General features: G+C 51.7%; 1 protein-coding gene across 1 annotated transcript in view; it reads right to left on the bottom strand.

Annotated features, from left to right (window-relative positions):
* The window catches only part of UBIAD1 (UbiA prenyltransferase domain containing 1), a 100,854-nt gene that overhangs the window by 50,493 nt on the left and 31,474 nt on the right, over positions 1–18,887 (bottom strand). The window contains exon 2 of the mRNA XM_054258761.2: positions 2,923–2,978. Coding sequence (XP_054114736.1) covers positions 2,968–2,978 — 11 coding nt within the window. The 3' untranslated portion in view covers positions 2,923–2,967. The remainder of the gene's footprint in view (positions 1–2,922; positions 2,979–18,887) is intronic.

The following is an 18,887-nucleotide window of genomic DNA, read 5'->3' as shown; positions in this document are numbered from 1 at the left end:
CCCTTCTGGCCTTCAGAGACCCAACAGTTCTCCCGTGCGGGGCAGCGGTCATTAGGTGCTGGGTCCCAGTGCCTCCAGGAAGTGCCAGGCCACCCCTGAGAGGTCAGGGATCTGCCCTCTCCATTCTCAGCTTGTCTCCGGGCAGGAACTGTCTATGTTGAATCCCAGAACCAGAAGAGACCTTAGTTTTCAGCTCATCAAACACCTCTGGGCATTTGTACACATTAATCACTCTACCTGGAACACTTGTCATTTTGCCTGGCTAATTCCTCATATCCTTCGGGTTCCAGGTTAGATGCCATCTCCCCAGGAAGCCTTCCTGTCCCACCAGGTAGAGGTTAAGCACATCCTTTTTTCTTCTTCTTCTTTTTTGGAGAAAGAGTCTTGCTCTGTCGCCCAGGCTGGAGTGCAATGGCACGATCTCTGCTCACCGCAACCTCCGCCCCTGGGGTTCAAGCACTTCTCCCACCTCAGCCTCCCTAGTAGCTGGGACTACAGGCATGCACCACCATGCCTGGCTAATTTTTTGTATTTTTAGTAGAGACGGGGCTTTCACCATGTTGGCCAGGCTGGTCTCAAACTCCTGACCTCATGATCTGCCTGCCTCAGCCTCCCAAAATGATGGACTACACATGCCTGGCCAAGTACATCATTTTTTGCACCTGGAGTCTCCCAGGCTTATACCCATTGTAGAATTTATTTAGGTATTTTTTGGTTTGTTTGTTTGTTTTTGAGACAAGGTCTCACTCCGTCACCAGGGTTGGAATATAGTGACATGATCATAACTCACTGCAACCTTGAACTCCTAGACTCAAGGGATCCTCCTGTCCTTCCCCTCTCACGTTACAGGAGGAGGAACTGAGGCCAAGCAAGATGCGACCAGCCTCAGTCACAGACATCTAATGGCAAGGCGGGAGCTGTGGCTCCTAGTGTGACATCCAGGTTCTCTGACTGGCTTCCCTTCCAAGATGTGTTTTGGCCTTCCGTCTGGCTGCGGTCCCTCTCTCTGAATTGTCCTTGTCCTGTCCTAATTGGGCTGAAGGACTGTCAGGTGACATCTCTTACCTGCACAGGGAGAGCAAGTGAAGACACAGCCTACCCCACTCAATCCTGCCCTGACCCGGACCCAGGCGTGCCAGCACGGGTGAGAGGAGGGCTCCCCCTGGGCTTCCTGCCAGCTGGCTGCTGCCTACTGGGGTAAGCATGGCAGTGAATGAGCCAGCAAAACACACCGCCCTGGCAATGAAGCAGTCCCCGTGCCAGGAGGGACGAGAGGGCCTGGAGATGGCCCAGGCTGGGCCCAGCAGGTGAAACAAAGTTCTTAGATTGCCCCTGAGAAGAAGCCCCTCCCCCAGGCACCCCACACAACTCCATTGATGGAGAGCAGAGTATGTGCAAAGGGAGAGTCAGGTTAACCTCGGGAGAAGACCGCCAGGCATGAGGAAGTGCTGCCTTCCCTGGGGGCACCAGGAAAATGACAGCAGTCAAGGAAGCTTAAGGGGAGGCTTGAAGCCATTTCCTAGAAGTCAAGACCCAGCTTCTTTGGCTGCTGGGGAAGGAGCGTGCAGGTCTTGGCAGGGCACAGTGGCTCACGCCTGTCCCAGCGCTTCGGGAGGCCAAGGCAGGCGGATCACCGGTGGTCAGGAGTTTGAGACCAGCCTGGCCAACATGGTGAAACCCATCTCTACTAAAAATGCAAAAATTAGCTGGATGTGGTGGCGCTCATCTGTAGTCCTAGCTATTTGGGAGGCTGAGATGGGAGAATTGCTTGAACCCGGGAGGCTGAGGTTGCAGTGAGCTGAGATTGTGCTACTGCACTCCAGCCTGGGCGACACAGCAAGACTCAGTCAGTCACACACACACACACACACACACACACACACAGAAGCATGCTGGTCTTGATATCCCTGCTCCAGCTAACATAACAATGGATTCAGATAATTGGCCCTCAACTCTGTGCGGTATGATCTTACATATCTCTGGTTGTAGGATGAAGACACTAGGTCACCTGCACCCTGTAGACATTGCCTGGAAGGGGAGCTGGCAAGGGAGACACATGAGAATTTGGGGAGAAAATCACTAGCTCCAAAGCCATCCTGCTATAAGGACGGAGGCACACAGAGTGGAGACCTGACTCTTTCATTCCTTCCTCCACTCAACAAACAGAGCACCTGGGAAGGTCCCTGTCCCACTCCAGAGCTGGAAGCTGGCCGTGAAACAGGAAGCCACATAAAATGACTTCAGCTAGAGGTGAGTGCCACTTGGGGATGAAGTGGGGTTTGTGGGGAGGGATGAGGGGAACTAGAGATCAGGGGCTCTCTCTGCCCCATGCAGAGGTGACTTGGGGGATGAGAAGGTCCACCTCTCCTGACCACCGTGGCCCCACAGCTCCCCAGCAGTGGGGATGGATGAGAGAGCTCCTTCCTTCACTACCAGGCCAGGGACAGTAGGCAGGCTCCAGACAGGCATGGGAATGAGCAGGCCAGATGTCTGAGCTCAAGGGAGACTGGGCCTCTATGGGGAGCCTGCAGGAGCTTGGGGGGCACCTATGCAGGAAAAGGGGAAGGATCAGACTGTGGGGCTGGGCTGTGACAACAGAGTGATGACACTTTACTCTTTCTAAGTAAATAAAACACATTAATCACTGTAATTAGCAGAGCTGCCCAGCAGGCCTTTGGTCTGGCTATTAAAACATTGGCACAGGCTCCTGCCATGGCCTGGGTGATCTCCCACAGCTGGCTGGTGCAGGAGGGCTTGGGGCTAGCTGTCAGGCTCAGCAGAAGGATGGAGGATGGGGCCCAGGTCCTGTGGGCAGGGCAGGGGCCTTCCACATGTCTGCCTCCAGCCTCAAGACGTCTTTGGATCATCTGAATGGCCACATTCCCTAGCATGTGAGTGCCACGAGGCATGGAGCTTGCTCACCTTGCTCACCCACACAGCTAGTCCAGAATCCAGAAGAGTGCTTGGTCACAGGAGTGCTGGAAAAGTGAAGAAAGAAAGTGGGGGGAGGAGAGGGGAGGGGACGAGGGGCAGTGGGGAGGGAGGGAGGAAGGAAGGAAGGAAGGCAGGCAGGAAGGAAGGAGAGAGAAGGAAGGAAGGAAGGGAGGGAGGGAGGGAGGAAGGAAGGTAGGTAGGTCAGGCTAATGCTTTCTCACCTCCAGGCATTTGTAGAAACTGATCACTCTGCCTGGAACACTTGACTTTGCCTGGCTAATTCCTCCACTCTCCGGTTAGATGCCATCCCCCCAGGAAGCTTTCCAGTCCCCCCAGGTAGAAGTTAAGAACATCTTCTTCTGCACCTGGAGTCTCCCAGACTTATAACTGTTGTAGAATTTATTGAGGTGTGTGTTTTGTTTTGTTTCTCGGTTTGTTTGTTGTTTGGGTTTTTTTTGAGACGGAGTCTCACTCCATCGCCAAGGCTGGAGTGCAGTGGCGTGACCTCTGTTCACTGCAACCTCCGCCTCCCAGGTTCAAGTGATTCTCCTGCTTCAGCCTCCCGAGTAGCTGTGATTACAGGTGTGTACCACCACACCAGGCTCATTTTTCATATTTTTTAGTAGAGACGGGTTTCACCATGTTGGCCAGGCCGGTCTCAAACTCCTGACCTCAACTGATCTACCCACCTCAGTCTCCTAAAGTTCTGGGATTACAGGTGTGAGCCACCACGCCTGGCCTTGTTTTGTTTTTTGAGGCAGGATCTCACTTCATCACCCAGGCTGGAGTGCAGTGGCACCATCATACTCACCGCAAACTTAAACTCCTGGGCTCAAGTGATCCTCCTGCCTCTGTCTCCTGACTAACCAGGACTACAGATGTGCACCACCATGCCTGGCTAATTTTTAAATTTTTGTAGATATGGGGTCTTGCTATGCTGTCCAGGTTGGTCTTGAACTCCCAATGCTTGACATATAGGAGGTACTCGGTGAAGATTCGTCAAATGAGAGAGGCAGTAAATCAATAACTAAGGAGCAGGAAGCCAGCTGCCGGCCTGCTGTGAGTGACACCTGCTGTGCTCTGACCTCCAGTGGGCTGTGAGCTGCAGGCGTGGGCAGAGGAGGGAAGGTGGGTCCTGAGCCCATGCCCCTGAATGCCAAGGGTCCTCTTTCAGGCACCTTGAATTTCCTGGCATCTCTTCCTTAATAATGAAGATGCTGATCTCACAAACCAGAGCGTCCTGGGTCTTTAGGGAGTAGAGGGGAGCTGTCACAACAGCTCTGCCTCTGAACGCCTCTTGGCAGAGCCTCCCCAGGGCGGGTCCCTCTGCCAGGGTTCCAGCCCTTCAGCATCCCAGAAGGCATATATGGCCACGCTGGGGCTCCCTCTAGTGGCAGACAGGCCCCGAGGGTCTGCTCCGGGTTGACCTCGTGCCCACAGTGGGCAGGCAGGTGTCAGGGATGACGAAGTGACCTCAGGGACCTGGTGCAGGGGAGGCTGTAGGAAGGCTTGCTGGGTCTCTAGGGGCGGGTGGCCAGGTATCAGGAGGTGGAAACTGTCCCTGGGCCTGTGAGAGGCAGCATGGGGCAGGTACTCTGCTTGGGGAATGAATGCCTCTGTAACTCAGGGCACTGCGGACTTCATGCACAAGTGGGTGAGCATCTTTCTGTTTCTTCAACACTCTAAGCCTCAGTTTCTTCACCAATTAAATGGGATAATGACAGCTACCTGGCAGGTGTGGGGCTGAAATGAGATGAAGTGGGTGAAGCTCCTGGCATATAACAAATTCTTTGGGTACCCAACCAGCCCTCCCCACCAACCCATCAACACGGGGACCAGAGCCCCCACTCCATCCCTGCTCTCTGACTTGGCTTCCCCCCGACACGCCCTCATCCCCTCATCTTTCCTCTTCCCAAAACTGAAAGTCACAATCACATTGATGTTGGGTAAACAGCCCTGACCCTTGACCCTTCTCTCTGAGCAGGACCAAGTGGAATTTTCACCTGTGATAAGTCAATGGCTGAACCCTTCTGGGAAACCCTGTCTCCCCCAACCCCCCAATTCTCGGAGTATTGAGGCCCTCCTAATGCCGGTGGGAAAGTTATTAGGGAGGAATAAAGAAATAAGGAAATGGGGCTGGGCACGGTGGCTCACACCTGTAATCCCAGCACTTTGGGAGGCCGAGGCGGGTGGATCACCTGAGGTCGGGAGTTCGAGACCACCCTGACCAACATGGTGAAATCCCGTCTCTACTAAAAATACAAAATTAGCCAGGCATGGTGGCGCATGCCTGTAATCCTAGCTACTCAGGAGACTGAGGCAGGAGAATTGCTTGAACCCGGGAGGCAGAGGTTGTGGTCAGCTGAGATTGCGCCATTTGCACTCCAGCCTAGGCAACAAGAGTGAAACTCCGACTCAAAAAAATAAAATGAAATAAATAAGGAAAGGACTGTGATTTTCCCAGGACCCCAAAGGTGGGTGGATGTCAGCTATTTCTGCAGCCCAGCCCTCCTATTTCCTGAGAAACCACCCCCATTTGTGTGGTCCTAGTGAGGCTGTCAGGCAAGCACCCTGTCTCTCCAAAAGGGTGGGCATCTGTCTCAGCGGGGCCAATCACAGGGTGCACTCGTTCCTTTGGTAACAGTGATTGGTCTAAGTGTGCACACGTGACCCAAGCAAAGCCAATCCCATCCTTGAGCAGAATGTAAGTGGGGGAGGACAGGGAGTTTTGCAAGCAGTACTCAGTAGGTAGGGGCTCCATAAATAGGCGCTGATTGACCAGGTGAGTCTGATGGAGTTGCCGAGTGAGGGATGAGAGTGCTAGTGTGGGGCTGGCCTTGGTGGCCAGGAGAAGGGGCAGGGTTATCATTAGCTTACACAGCATCTTATGTGTATTAGCCATAGGCGACTCCTCCAGGCAGATGAATTAGGAGAACTGCCCCTCTGGGGCAATGCTGGACACAGAGCTTTGCAAGCAGGGCATTGAATGTATTCCAGCTCCCGCCTGGCCCTTTGCTGAGGCTTTTGAGCAGTACGCAGACTAGCAACATCCATGGCCCCCACCTTCCCTTCCAAAGACAGAAGAGAGAACTGCAGGTGTGTGAGTCCAAGAGATAGACAGACAGATAGAGCCCTCATGGCATCACTCAATCCCCATATCCAGGCCTGGGCTTCCTATCATATGAGCCAATACATTCCCTTCTCTGCTAAGCTACTAACATTGGGTTTTTATAGCTTACCACTGACATGTCCTGATCCAGGTACACAGCCAAGTCTTGACCTTACAGTTCCTGAGACTTTTCATGGTTGTGAAGAACCAATAATAACTTTATGGTTTACAGGAACTGGGCTCAAATCCAAAGAATGGGACCTCATTTCTAGTTCTGCCACATAGTCCCTGGAGCCTGCTGGCTTGGAATTGAATTCCAGATCCACCATCTACAGCCCCTGTAACCTGGGCATGTACTTAATCCCAGTGGGCCTTTCCCTCACCTGCAAAAGGAGGGTAATAGCAGTGCTGACTTCATTGGTTGTTGGGAGAATTAAATGAGTTAACACGTGTGATGTTGAGTAGTACCTGGTCCACAGCAAGTTATTGTACGTTGGAAACAGATGCTCGGTGCCGCAAAGAAAAATCAGCACTGAGACAAAGGATCTCTCAGCAAAGCAACTTTTCCTTTTTTACTTCCTGCACTGCAAGAAGGGTACCCTCACTAGCCATCTTGCCATGAGTGTACAATGAACACAGGAAAGCGAACATATTTATCCCTTATGCACTTGGGGTCGTCCTAACTGCTGTGTCTGTTCTCTGTTGGTTGGAGCCAGAACTCATAATCTAAACTGAAACCCCATTGGCTGACAACTTAAAACTTTACTGGGGCCGGGCGCGGTGGCTCAAGCCTGTAATCCCAGCAGTTTGGGAGGCCAAGGCGGATGGATCACGAGGTCAAGAGATCGAGACCATCCTGGTCAACATGGTGAAACCCCGTCTCTACTAAAAATACAAAAAACTAGCTGGGCATGGTGGTGCGTGCCTGTAATCCCAGCTACTCGGGAGGCTGAGGCAGGAGAATTGCCTGAACCCAGGGGGCGGAGGTTGCAGTGAGCCGAGATTGCGCCATTGCACTCCAGCCTGGGTAATGAGAGAGAAACTACATCTCAAAAAAAAAAAAAAAAAAACTTTACTAAACAGGTAAAAGCAATGGCGAGCTGGGACATGCCGGTGAGCACACCCAGCACAGATATCTTGGTTAAAGTATAAGGATATACAATGTACTATGTGTCTGTAAGCATGGCATGTCTAACAGCTACATAGGATAGGGCTTAACAAAGAGCTATTAGCACATTTATAATTCATTCTTTAATAAGAAAGGAAACTTTAAAGGGGAACTTTTCTACTCCCCACAATGCAGTAAGTAAATACCCACTTGGAGTGTTATTAACCATGTACTCTTGAAGGAACCACTTTCTTCCTCTGTCAAATGGGAATAAGAATTCCAAATGCAGAAGGTTGTTATGAAAGCCAAGTCGGGACCAGACGTGGTGGCTCAAGCCTGTAATACCAACATTTTGGGAGGCCGAGGCGGTGCATCACTTGAGATCAGGAGTTCTAGACCAGCCTGGCCAACGTGGTAAAACCCTGTCTCTACTAAAAATACAAAAATTAGCTGGGCGTGGTGGCGAGTGAGGCTAAGGCAGGAGAATCACTTAAACCCATGAGTTGGAGGTTGCATCAAGCCAAGATTGCACCACTGCACTCCAGCCTGGGTGATGGAGTAGGACTCCATCTCAAGAAAGAAAGAAAGAGAGAGAGAGAGAGAGAGAGAGAGAAAAGAAAGAAAGAAAGAAAGAAAGAAAGAAAGAAAGAAAGAAAGAAAGAAAGAGGAAGGAAAGAAAGGAAGGAAGGAAGGAAGGAAGGAAGGAAGGAAGGAAGGAAGGAAGGAAGGAAGGAAAGAGAAAGGGAGAGAGAGAGAGGGAGGGAGGGAGCGAGGGAGGGAGCGAGGGAGGGAGGGAGGGAGCGATGGAGGGAGGGAGGAAGCGAGGGAGGGAGGGAGGGAGGAAAGAAAGAAGGCAAGCTACATGGAGGGCACCAGTTGCAGAGGCTCACACCTGTAGTTCCAGCACTTTGGGAATCCAAGGCAGGAGGATCACTTGAGGCCAGGAGTTTGAGACTGACCTGGCCAACATAGTGAGACCCCCATCTCTATAAAAAGCTTGAACATTAGGGGGAGCTGGTGAATGTAGTCCCAGCTACTCAGGAGGGAGGCTGAGGCAGGAAGATTGCTTGAGTCCAGGAGTTTGAAGCTGCAGTGAGCCATGATCATACCACCGCACTCCAGGCTGGATGACCCAGGGAGGCCCTGTCTCAAAAAAAAAAAAAAGGAAGAAAGGAGGGAAAGTTAAATGGGATGAGTGGGCAGAGCTATTGGCATGGAGCCTCCCATAGAGAACATGCTCAGTGTTTGTTGAATCGGAATCTTCAGCTGCTTGGTTGAAACCTTTGAGCCAAGTTCCCCTGCCAGAGCCAAGCACAGACGTGCCTGTACTTCATCTGGAAGCCCAGCAATGAGGAAATAAATCCTCATGCATATTATTACTGAGTAAAAGTTCTCCTGGGACATGGCTTGCTCAGAGCCTTCTCATTCCACAGCCAGCGTGCCACACAGACTTCAGCAGCTCACCTCTGGCTCACTGGCTCATTCACACACTCACTGGCGGGCTGGCTCACCCTCCAGGGGCAAAAGAAGGGGAGAGGAAAGGAAATGGAAAAGTCTTTGATTTGTCAGGGAGTCTGCCAGCGCTGGTGAACATCACTGAGTCCTAAGGCCCCATCTGCCAAATCAGCAGCCCAGTTCTCTGCCCGTGCTTGTAATTAGTCTGTCTGAGCATTTAGGGTAGCCCTGGGGGACAGAAAGGGTTGGCAGGAGAAGGCAATATAGGAGCACCTGAAGCTGGGGCTGCAGAGCAAAGCAGAGTGGAGCCACCTGGGAGGACCCCTGCCCAGAGGGGTGGGAGCAGCAGGGACTCATGCCCTGACATCCTGTCTAGAGACATGGCCTTCCAGAAAGCCCGGTGGCACTAGCTAAGCTGCCCACTGGCCTCTGACACCACAGCACAAGTTAGGACCTGATTTCAGCCAGCCTGGACCATTTACTAGCTGTGGGACTGAAACTCGGGGAGGCGGGGACAAGGGATGAATTTCCTCATCTGTAAAATGGGAATAAGCAACATCTGCCAAGGCCATCGATGTGGATGTCGTCCTTGAATGGACAGCCCTCCCTGCCTTTGAGAAGGCTCCATGAAATAGACGTGGATGTCGTCCTGAAATGGATGGCTTTCGCTGCCTTTGAGAAAGCTCCATGAAATAGGAGATGTAAATGTCATTCAGAAATGGATAGCTTTCCCCTGCCTTTGAGAAGGCCCATAAAACAAGGTGTGGACGTCATCCTGAAATGGACAGCTTTCCCTGCCCTTTAAGCAGGCGCATCTTCCCCAGGAGCTCTAGGCTTTGCACTTCCCGGCTGACTCCTCTCCAGCTTCATTTCTGGGGAATGAGGAGCACTGACGTTGGTTCTGTATTTTAGAGATGGGAAGAAACTGAGACTCAGAGGGGAAGACAGGGTAGGAAGGTCAAGTCAATAAGAGGCTGCTCCTGGGCTGATCTTAGAGGCACATCATATAACCTCTCAGACCTCAGATTTCTTATCTGTAAAATGAGAGGGTGATGATGATAATAATAAAGATAGATCCTTTATAAGGCACGTAAGACAGACTCAAAATAACAGCTGATACATCCTGACAATGGACAATGTGGCAGGCACCAGAGGCACTGTTAGTGTTATTATTATTGTTCTCACTGGCAAATAGAAGCTCCCCTCTTGTTTTCTCATATCTGCTGAGAGAGATCTCTTTTTTTTTTTCTTGAGATGAAGTCTTGCTCTGCTGCCCAGGCTGGAGTGTAGTGGCACGATCTCCACTCACTGCAACCTCCACCTCCCAGGTTCAAGTGATTCTCCTGCCTCAGCCCCCCAAGGAGCTGGGATTACACGCACACATCAACACCCCTGGCTAATTTTTGTATTTTTAGTAGAGACGGGGTTTCACCATGTTGGCCAGGCTGGTCTCGAACTCCTGACCTCAAGTGACCCACCTGCCTCAGCCTCCCAAAGTGCTGGGATTAAAGGCATGAGCCACCGCGCCCAACCTGGTGAGAGATCTTAAAACTGCCCTGCCCATGCTGCTGCTGCTGCCTCCGTTTCTTTCTCTCGAAGAAATGCCTTCTAGAAAGCTGTTCCCTCTGTAGATAACAAGAGGGGCAGATAAGATCATAAAAGCAGCAGCCAGGCCTGGAGGAGGCCAAGGACAGGGAGAGCAGTGTGGTACCCTCTTCCTCCTAGCCCTGGGCAGGCCCTTCTCTGAGCTCTGACTGCATTTTCCATCCAAGCATGTGAGGCTCAGAATCTGGCATCAGCTCAGAATGGGAGCAAGGAAGCAGAGCTTCCCGAGTGAGCTGCCGGGAAATCCTATAAAAAGGCTCCCTCCAACTCCCTAATTTGCAGAGATGATGATTTATGGAGACATCCGTCTTCCAGCCTAAATCTACTTCCTAGGACTTGGGCCATCATTGACGTAAAACTAATGAAAGGTTTATGAGTTACTGAGCTCTAGGTACTATTGATAAACCCTCTCACACCGTTGCTACAGCTCGTTCCTCCACAGAGCTGCCATGGGTCTTTGAAGCAGAGAGCAAGCCTCAAAGGTAGATCATTTGAATGCCTCCCTTCTGAAGAGAAAAGCCTGTCTGTGCCGTGCCTCCTCCCTCCCTCCGTGTGTCCTGTTCCCTCCAGCAGCCCCATCCACGTTCCGGGAGGCAGGGAGGAAGGGAGTCCAGGCTGGCCAAAGGCCTTGGGGCCAGCAGACACTTCCAGACAAGACCACATGAAAGAGTTGTGAAGATGGACAGTGGTGACAGCCACACAATGATGTGAAGGTACTTAATGCCGCTGCATGGTACACTGAAACATGATTAAAATGGGCCAGGCGCAGTGGCTCACACCTGGAATCCCAGCACTTCGGGAGGCCGAGGCGGGCAGATCACTTGAGGTCAAGAGTTTGAAACCAGACTAGCCAACATAGTGAAACTCTGTCTCTGCTAAAAATACAAAAATTAGCTGGGCATGGTGGTATACACCTGTAATCCCAGCTACTCAGGAGGCTGAGGCAGGAGAATTGCTTGAACCTGGGAGGCAGAGGTTGCAATGAGCCAAGTTTGCACCACTGCCACTCCAGCCTGGGTGACAGAGAAAGAAAGAAATCAAGAAAGAGAGACAGAGAGAGAAAGAAAAGAGAGAGAGACAGAGAGAAAAGGAAGGAAGGAAGGAAGGAAGGAAGGAAGGAAGGAAGGAAGGAAGGAAGGAAGGAAGGAAGGAAGGAAGGAAGGAAAGTTAAAATGGAACATTTTGTGTTATGTATATATTATCACAATTTTTTTTTTTTTTTGAGACAGTTTAGCTCTTGTTGCTCAGGCTGGAGTGCAGTGGCGCAATCTTGGCTCCCCGCAACCTTCACCTCCCAGGTTCAAGCCTTCCAAATGCCTCAGCCTCCCGAGTAACTGGGATTACAGGCATGTGCAACCACGCCCGGCTAGTTTTTGCATTACTAGTAGAGACAGGGTTTCTCCATGTTAGTCAGGCTGGTCTCAAACTCCTAACCCAAGTGATCCACCCACCTTGGCCTCCCAAAGTGCTGGGATTACAGGCGTGTGCCACCGTGCCTGGCCTATCACAATTTTTAATTTAAAAATAATGACCACAGCCCTTTAGCCTTTGGCTGTGCTCAACGCAGCCTGGGAAGACCTCATTTTCTGAGCATGCTCAGAGGACAACGATGCACTGAGGCCTCACAACCTGTGGCCTGGAAAACCCTCCAGGTGTCTAACCTCTATCTTTCTCCATGTTCCCTGAACTCCCAATCCCTGTCTGATGAATGGGGCTTTCTTGTGGAAAGGAAATGTTTCCTCACTTCACAAATGCTATCAACATAAGGTTAACAGCATGGGCTCTGGAGGCAGAGTCTTGGGGTTCAATTCCTAGTTCTGCCACTTGAGAGCTGTGTGGCTTCAGCAAACTGCTTACCCTCCCTGTGTCTCAGTTTCCCCATCTATAAAATGGGAGCCACCCACCCTGCAGAGAGGCTGTAGGAGTTAGTACATTTACCGTGCTCAGTACCAACTTCACACATAGCAAGCACTCCATCAAAGAGGGCTCCTCCTGTTACCAGCCTCCCCATGCTCCAGTCACTGCTGAGAGCATCTTCCTTGGAGATGAAAGATGTGGCTATAAGAAGGCAACCAGGAGAGGCTGGAGGCGGGGGAAGGCTGTGGGACGGCGCACAGTTTGGAGGGTCTACCTTCCTAGACTGAAGTTTCCCGAATCACGATTTCTGAAAAGGGGACCTGGGGACACAGATATCACAGCCTTTAGAGGCTGGCCATGCTGGCATCAGACACAGCCACTGCAGGAACCCCAGCAGGGTGGCTGTCAGCCGTGATTGTCTAGAGTGCAGGGGAATCTGGGAACAATAATGGCCAGCCTTAAGGATGGTCTAAGACTTCTGAGGCTGGTTCATTATAAAAACCATGGTTGGGGGTCAGGCACAGTGGCTCATGCCTGTAATCCCAGCACTTTGGGAGGTTGAGGTAGGAGGATCACGTGAGGCCTAGCCTGGGTAACGCAGTGAGACCCCCATCTCTACCAAAAAAAAATCTGAAAATTAGCCAGGTGTGGTGGCGCCCACCTATAGTCCCAGCTACTTGGGAGGCTGAGGTGGAAGGATTGCTTAAGCCTAGGAGTTCGAGACCGCAGTGGGCTGTAATCTCAAAATCTCACCCACTGCACTCCAGCCTGGGTGACAGAGTAAGACCCTACCTCAAAAAAAAAAAAAACTCACCATGGCAGCTTTGGCCTGGTTCTCTCTTGCATCACCCACTCTGGGGAGTGCCACCACATGGGGAGGCCCCTGCAGGGAGGACCCAGGACTCCCGCCAACAGCGTGAGTGCCATCTTGGAGGCGGGTCCTCCACCCCCAGCAAAACCCCTGATGACGGCGACCTCAGCAGAGACCCGGAGTTCAGCTGCTCACAGGTTCCTAGCCCACAGAAACTGGAATAGGGATGGAGATGTTTATTGCTGTCTTAAGCTGCTAAGTCTGGAGGTAGCTCACTAATCTGGGTGGGGAGGGAGATGGGTGGGAGGGCCAGGGTCCCTTCAACCTGCAGCATGGCACTCACGGAAGACATCTGTGGCTCTGCCCTCCATGTCTGCCCTGACTTTTATTCCAGTGAAATCCACTTTTGTGTTCTGCCATTTCCCAACCACCCTTCCCCACTCCCACCCCTCTTGTCTTTGTGCCCTGACTATGCTGCTTTCTCAGTGCTTCCAGGCTGGGGTGAGGGGCCCAGCCCTTCTCACCTCCAGAGCTGGCAGCTGTGGGGTTGTCTAATAGAGAGATCACAGAGCAGCTTCTGAGAGGAGCTCTGCAGAGCATGGGAGGCCCTGTAGATCTTAATCCTTTCCCTCTTTAATCTTTCTTCCTCGTTCTTTGGTTCACAGGTTTTCACATGTACTGCAGAGTTTGCAGAGATAAAGCCCCACAACCAGAGATGGCAAAGCACCTCCTTCCTCTGCCTCCAGGGAGGAGAATTCAGCCAAGCAGGAAACCGCAGAGTCTCTGATTGTCTTCTGAGAGCTGGAGCAGTCTATGTCCAGGTCCCAGGAACCTCGCTCGGCCCCAGGCCGCCATTCCCTTCAGCTCCTGGCTCAGTCCTGCTGCATCTTATAAGGCTCCTGGGTGAACTAGGGCCTGGGAAGGGGGAGTGGTGCATTACCCCTGGAGCAGCTGGGCCCACAGGTTCACCAGGCTGAGGGCATGTGGCCTCATGATCAAGAGCAGGGGCTTTTGAAATCAGACAGGACTGGGAGCAAATCTCAGCCCTGCAACTCCCTGCTGTGGGACTGCAGGTACATGTCTGGGTTTCTCTGAGCCTGTAAAGCTCTCAATAAACAGCAGCGGCCAGCAGGAGGCCTGGAGTCCACAGGTGATCTGTCCCTGACCTCAGGTGTCCACAGCCACCCTCTCAGTAGACAGGAAAGCAAGGCAGCTCTCTTGCCCCTCTCAGTGCTGGCCAGGCTGGGACACAGTGGGACATCAGGAGTTTCAGCCATCCTTTAGGCCAAAGAATCCCCACATAACACATTCATTGTGTGCAGTAAAGAACTTGGCTGCACTCCTATTGGGGTGTTTGAGATCCAAATTGCTGCCGTGGCACTTTGGAGACGCAGAAAGGAGAAATGAGCTCAGGGTCTCTGGGAAAAGCCCTTTAAACTTGCCTTAGAAATCAGATTTGTCTGGCTGCAGCTCATCTGCCCTCTGGGTCTGCAATGAGGGGTAGGGATGCTGGAGGGCTGCCTGACAGGCATGGAAAGCAGTGGGCAAGGGAGGGAAAGGTTTAGGAAGAGATGACAGGATGGCAGGATGGTTCATGCCTATAATCCTGGCACTTAGGAGGTTGACGTTGGAGGATCACTTGAGGCCAGGAGTTCAAGACCAGCCTGGACAACATAGCAAGACCCTGTCTCTACTAAAAAGATTAAAAACTAGCAGCGTGTGGTGGCACATGCCTGTGGTCCCAGCTACTTGGGAGGCTGAGGTGGGAGGATTGCTTGTGCCCAGGAGTTCAAGGCGGCAGTGAGCTACTGCACTCCAGCCTGGGAAATAGAGCAAGACTCTGCCTCAAAACAAAACAACACAAAAAGGCAGAGGATGATGGGGTCACACTGACATGAAGGGCTTCCCAGGTGATACCTGGTCCCCTGAGCCAGGGAAGCTCTGGGGTGTTTGGAAGAAGAGTGCCCTTGATGATGAAACTCACAGACCAAGAAGCAGCCTGTGCCCTGCCATTCACTCAGACCAGGCTCTGCCCGCCTCCTGCCATCCAGGCTTCACCAGCTTCCTCCCTTTCTTCCCAAGGTGGCTGTTCTGCTGGCACATGCATTCATTCATTCAGCACCCTTGCCTGGAGCCTCCTCTGGGTGCCAATGAACAGAGAAGGGCAGAGTTGATTAATGAAATTCAACTTCTTTTTTTTTTTTTTTTTTTTGAGACAGAGTCTTGCTCTTGCCCAGGTGGGAGTGGTGCAGTGGTGTGATCTTGGCTCACTACAACTTCTGCCTCCCAGGTTCAAGCGATTCTCCTGCCTCAGCCTCCCAAGTACCTGGGATTACAGGTGCACACCAACACACCTGGCTAATTTTTTGTTGTTTGTTTTTGTATTTTTAGTAGAGACTGGGTTTCTCCATGTTGGCCAGCCTGGTCTCGAACTCCTGACCTTGTGATCAACCCGCTTCAGCCTCCCAAAGTGCTGGGATTACAGGCGTCAGCCACCGTGCCCCGCCAATGAAATTCAACTTCTAAATGCCAGAGCTCAAGGACCAATCATGATTGCTCACCCTCCTCAGCTATCCATTGAGGAATAGAGGATCACAGAGGAGGGGTGACAAAACTGCCCAAGAGACTGGAAAAAACCTTCATGGATGAGGGCACATTTGAGTTGGGTCTTGAAGGCTGAGTAGGAGTTCATCTTAGGAATGAAGAAGAGAATGTGGAGGAGCAGAAAGGGCATTCCTAGCAAAAAAAGCAGCAAGGGGCAGGGAGGTGAGAAGGGCAGGGTGGGTTTGAGAGGTGGCAGAACACAGAAATAGATTTCACTGGAATAAAAGTCAGGGTGGACGTGGAGGGCAAAGCAACAGAGGTGTTCCGTGAGTGCCATACTGCAGGGAGAAGGGATCCTGGCCCTCCCACCCATCTCCCTCCCCACCCAGATTAGTAAGCTACCTCCAAACTTAGCAGCTTAAGACAACAATAAGCGTCTGCATCCCTGTTTCAGTTTCTGTGGGTCAGGAATCCAGGGGCAGATGAACTCAGGGTCTCTCCTGAGGTTGCCATCATCAGGGGTCTTGCTGTGGGTGGAGGACCCGCCTCCAAGATGGCACTCACACGGTGCTGGCTGTTGGCAGGAGGCCTGGGGTCCTCCCTGAATGGGCCTCCCCACGTGGCAGCACTCCCCAGAGTGGGTGATACAAGAGAGAACCAGGCCAAAGCCATATCTTTGTGTTTATTTGTTTTTTGTTTTGAGATGGAGTTTCACTCTTGTTGCCCAGGCTGGAGTGCAATGGCGTGATCTCGGCTCACTGCAATCTCCACCTCCTGGGTTCAAGCAATTCTCCTGCTTCAGCCTCCCTAGTAGGTAGGATTACAGGCATGTGCCATCACACCCGGCTACTTTTGTATTTTTAGTAGAGACAGGGTTTCTCCATGTTGGTCAGGCTGGTCTTAAACTCCCAACCTCAGGCAATCCGCCCGCCTCAGCCTCTCAAAGTGCTGGGATTACAGGGGTGAGCCACTGCGCCTAGCCTGAGATATCTTCTTGGATACTCAGACCAGCCCTGTTCAGTATGAGAGAAGACCACAAAGGATGTATCAGGAGCTGGGGATCATTAGCAGTAGTTGTAGTATCGTCAGGAGCTGGGCCATCTTGGAGGCTGGCTGCCATGCCATCTCCCATGGGCAGCCCTAGGCAGGTGTATTAGTCCCCTCTCATTACTATGAAGAAATACCCAAGACTGGGTAAATTATAAAGGAAAGAGGTTTAATTGACTCCTAGTCCAGCAGGCCTGGGAGGCCTTAGAAAACTTAAAATCATGGCAGACAGGGAAGCAAACATATCTTTCTTCACGTGACGGCAAGAAGAAGAGTGGAAGCCAAGCAAAGGGAGAAGCCCCTATAAAACCATCGGATCTCGTGAGAACTTAAAATCATGAGAATAGCATGGGGGAAACCTCTCCCATGACTCAATTACCTCCCACTGGGTCCCTCCCATGGGGATGATGGGAACTACAATTCAAGGTGAGATTTGGGTGGGGACCCAGCCAAAGCACATCAGCAGGATGAGCCCTGGTCTACAGAGTTTCAGGGAAGCACGCACGTCAGCCCCTGAAGTGGGCTCTTTCATCAGTTTCCATGACACTCTTCAAACCAGCCTTCCAATTGGTGGGTGTGAAGTAGGGCAGGGCTGGTGCTGACCAGCTATTGGGGAAGGGGCCAGGGGCTCAAGAGGACTATCCGAGTCTCTCAAACCATGGACTCTGCCAGCACATAAGATCAAGCCCTTCCTGGTTTGATCATGTGCCCAACTGCCCATGTGGCTTCTGGAGTGGTTATCCCCACAGCAGGCCCAAAACGTGCCCTCTAGCAAATGCCTGGGATGCTGCCAGTTGGATGGCTCACACTCAGCAAGGACCAGCCATGCCAACAGGGCTCATGCAGGGGCCCAGGACCTGCGACCTGCTCAGAAGTTGGTGTGGTCATTGAGGGACTCCAGTGAGTCTGTATGTGTCCAGCCCAGGTCCTGGACAGCTCACACCTGCCTGTCCCTTGGGCTGTGCAGGCCTTGTATAATTGAAATGCCAGGCAGCACCTGCAGACAATTTTTATCACACTCTGTATAATGTGTAAATACCATTAAGTTAGACAGATTTTCTCATTAATTCTTGGTCCCAGTGACAGACCAGGAATTAACACAATTGATTTTCCAGTCCCTACTCATTATCAATCATCTCCCAGAACTTAGTCACATTTCATCTGTTCCACCTGGGCCCCAGCATCTATTTGGAGGTTTCAATATATATTAAACTAATAAAGAGCAATGGGCACTGGCGTGTCAGCCCTGGAAACTGGTGGGGATGAGTGAAGAAACAAATCCTGGGAAGAAAGTTGCCTCCAGAGGGGAAGAGTAGACAGAGCCTTTGAGGGCTTAGTCCTGCCCTAGGATGCTGGCACTGGCCAGCAGATGCTCAGCAAAGGGTGTTGGCAACTGTATCAGTTATGAATTGCTGTGTGACAAACCACCCCAAGACTTAGTGGCTTAGAACAATAGTGTCTATTTGCTCATGGTCCTCTAGGTGGCCAATTTGGGCTGGGATCCTGGCCTCATTCTGGTGGCTGCAGTTGGCTGGTGGCTGGGATAGCTGGAGGGTCTAAAGCCAGTCTCACACATACGTCTGGTGGTTGGTGCTAGTTATCGGCTGGACGGTCGAGGGACTTCAGCTGGGATGGCTCTTCTGTGCTTCAAGTGGATTCTCATACTTCAGGAAGCGGGACTGGACTCCTGGCATCGCTTTTCACCATATCCTTTTGGTCAAAGTAAGCCAAAAGACCGATCCAGATTCAAGGGGTAGGGAACGAGATCCCACCTTCTGATGAGAAGAATGAGCCAACGGCACATGACAGAGTGGTATGCCACAGGGATGGAGGACTGACTGCAAACAGGACACGACAGTAACCAATCAGGGATCAGGTTCTGGACCCTCCTTCAATGGGCAGTTTCTTTTCAAGCCTTCATACCAAGAGACAATGGCTCTTATTCTTCAAGACCTTGGGACCCATCCAAGCAGGAGAGAAATGTGCATTTCCTCTTTTTTTTTTTTTTTTTTTTTGAGACAAAGTCTAGTTCTATTGCCCAGGCGGGTGTGCAGTGGTGTGATCTCGGCTCACTGCAACCTCCGCCTCCCAGGTTTCAGCAGTTCTCTCTGCCTCAGCCTCCTGAGTAGCTGGGATTACAGGCACCTATCACCACGCCCAGCTAATTTCTTTTTGTATTTTTAGTAGAGACGGGGCTTCACCATGTTAGCCATGCTGGTCTCAAACTCCTGATCTCAGGTGATCTGCCCACCTCAGTCTCCCACAGTGCTGGGATTATAGGCATGAGCCACCTCGCCCAGCCAGAAATGTGCCTTCCTGAGACCTGAAGAGCAAACACATCCAATGCTGAGCTAAGGGACAGGAGGCAGAGAGAAGAGGGAATCTGTACCAAATTCTTTTTTGGTTTTTTTTTTTTG

Source organism: Callithrix jacchus, chromosome 7, assembly GCF_049354715.1.
Source record: "Callithrix jacchus isolate 240 chromosome 7, calJac240_pri, whole genome shotgun sequence".
NCBI classification, from domain to species: domain Eukaryota; kingdom Metazoa; phylum Chordata; class Mammalia; order Primates; family Cebidae; genus Callithrix; species Callithrix jacchus.
Note: the sequence above shows the minus strand (reverse complement) of the source record. Positions and strands in the feature narration are given on the sequence as shown.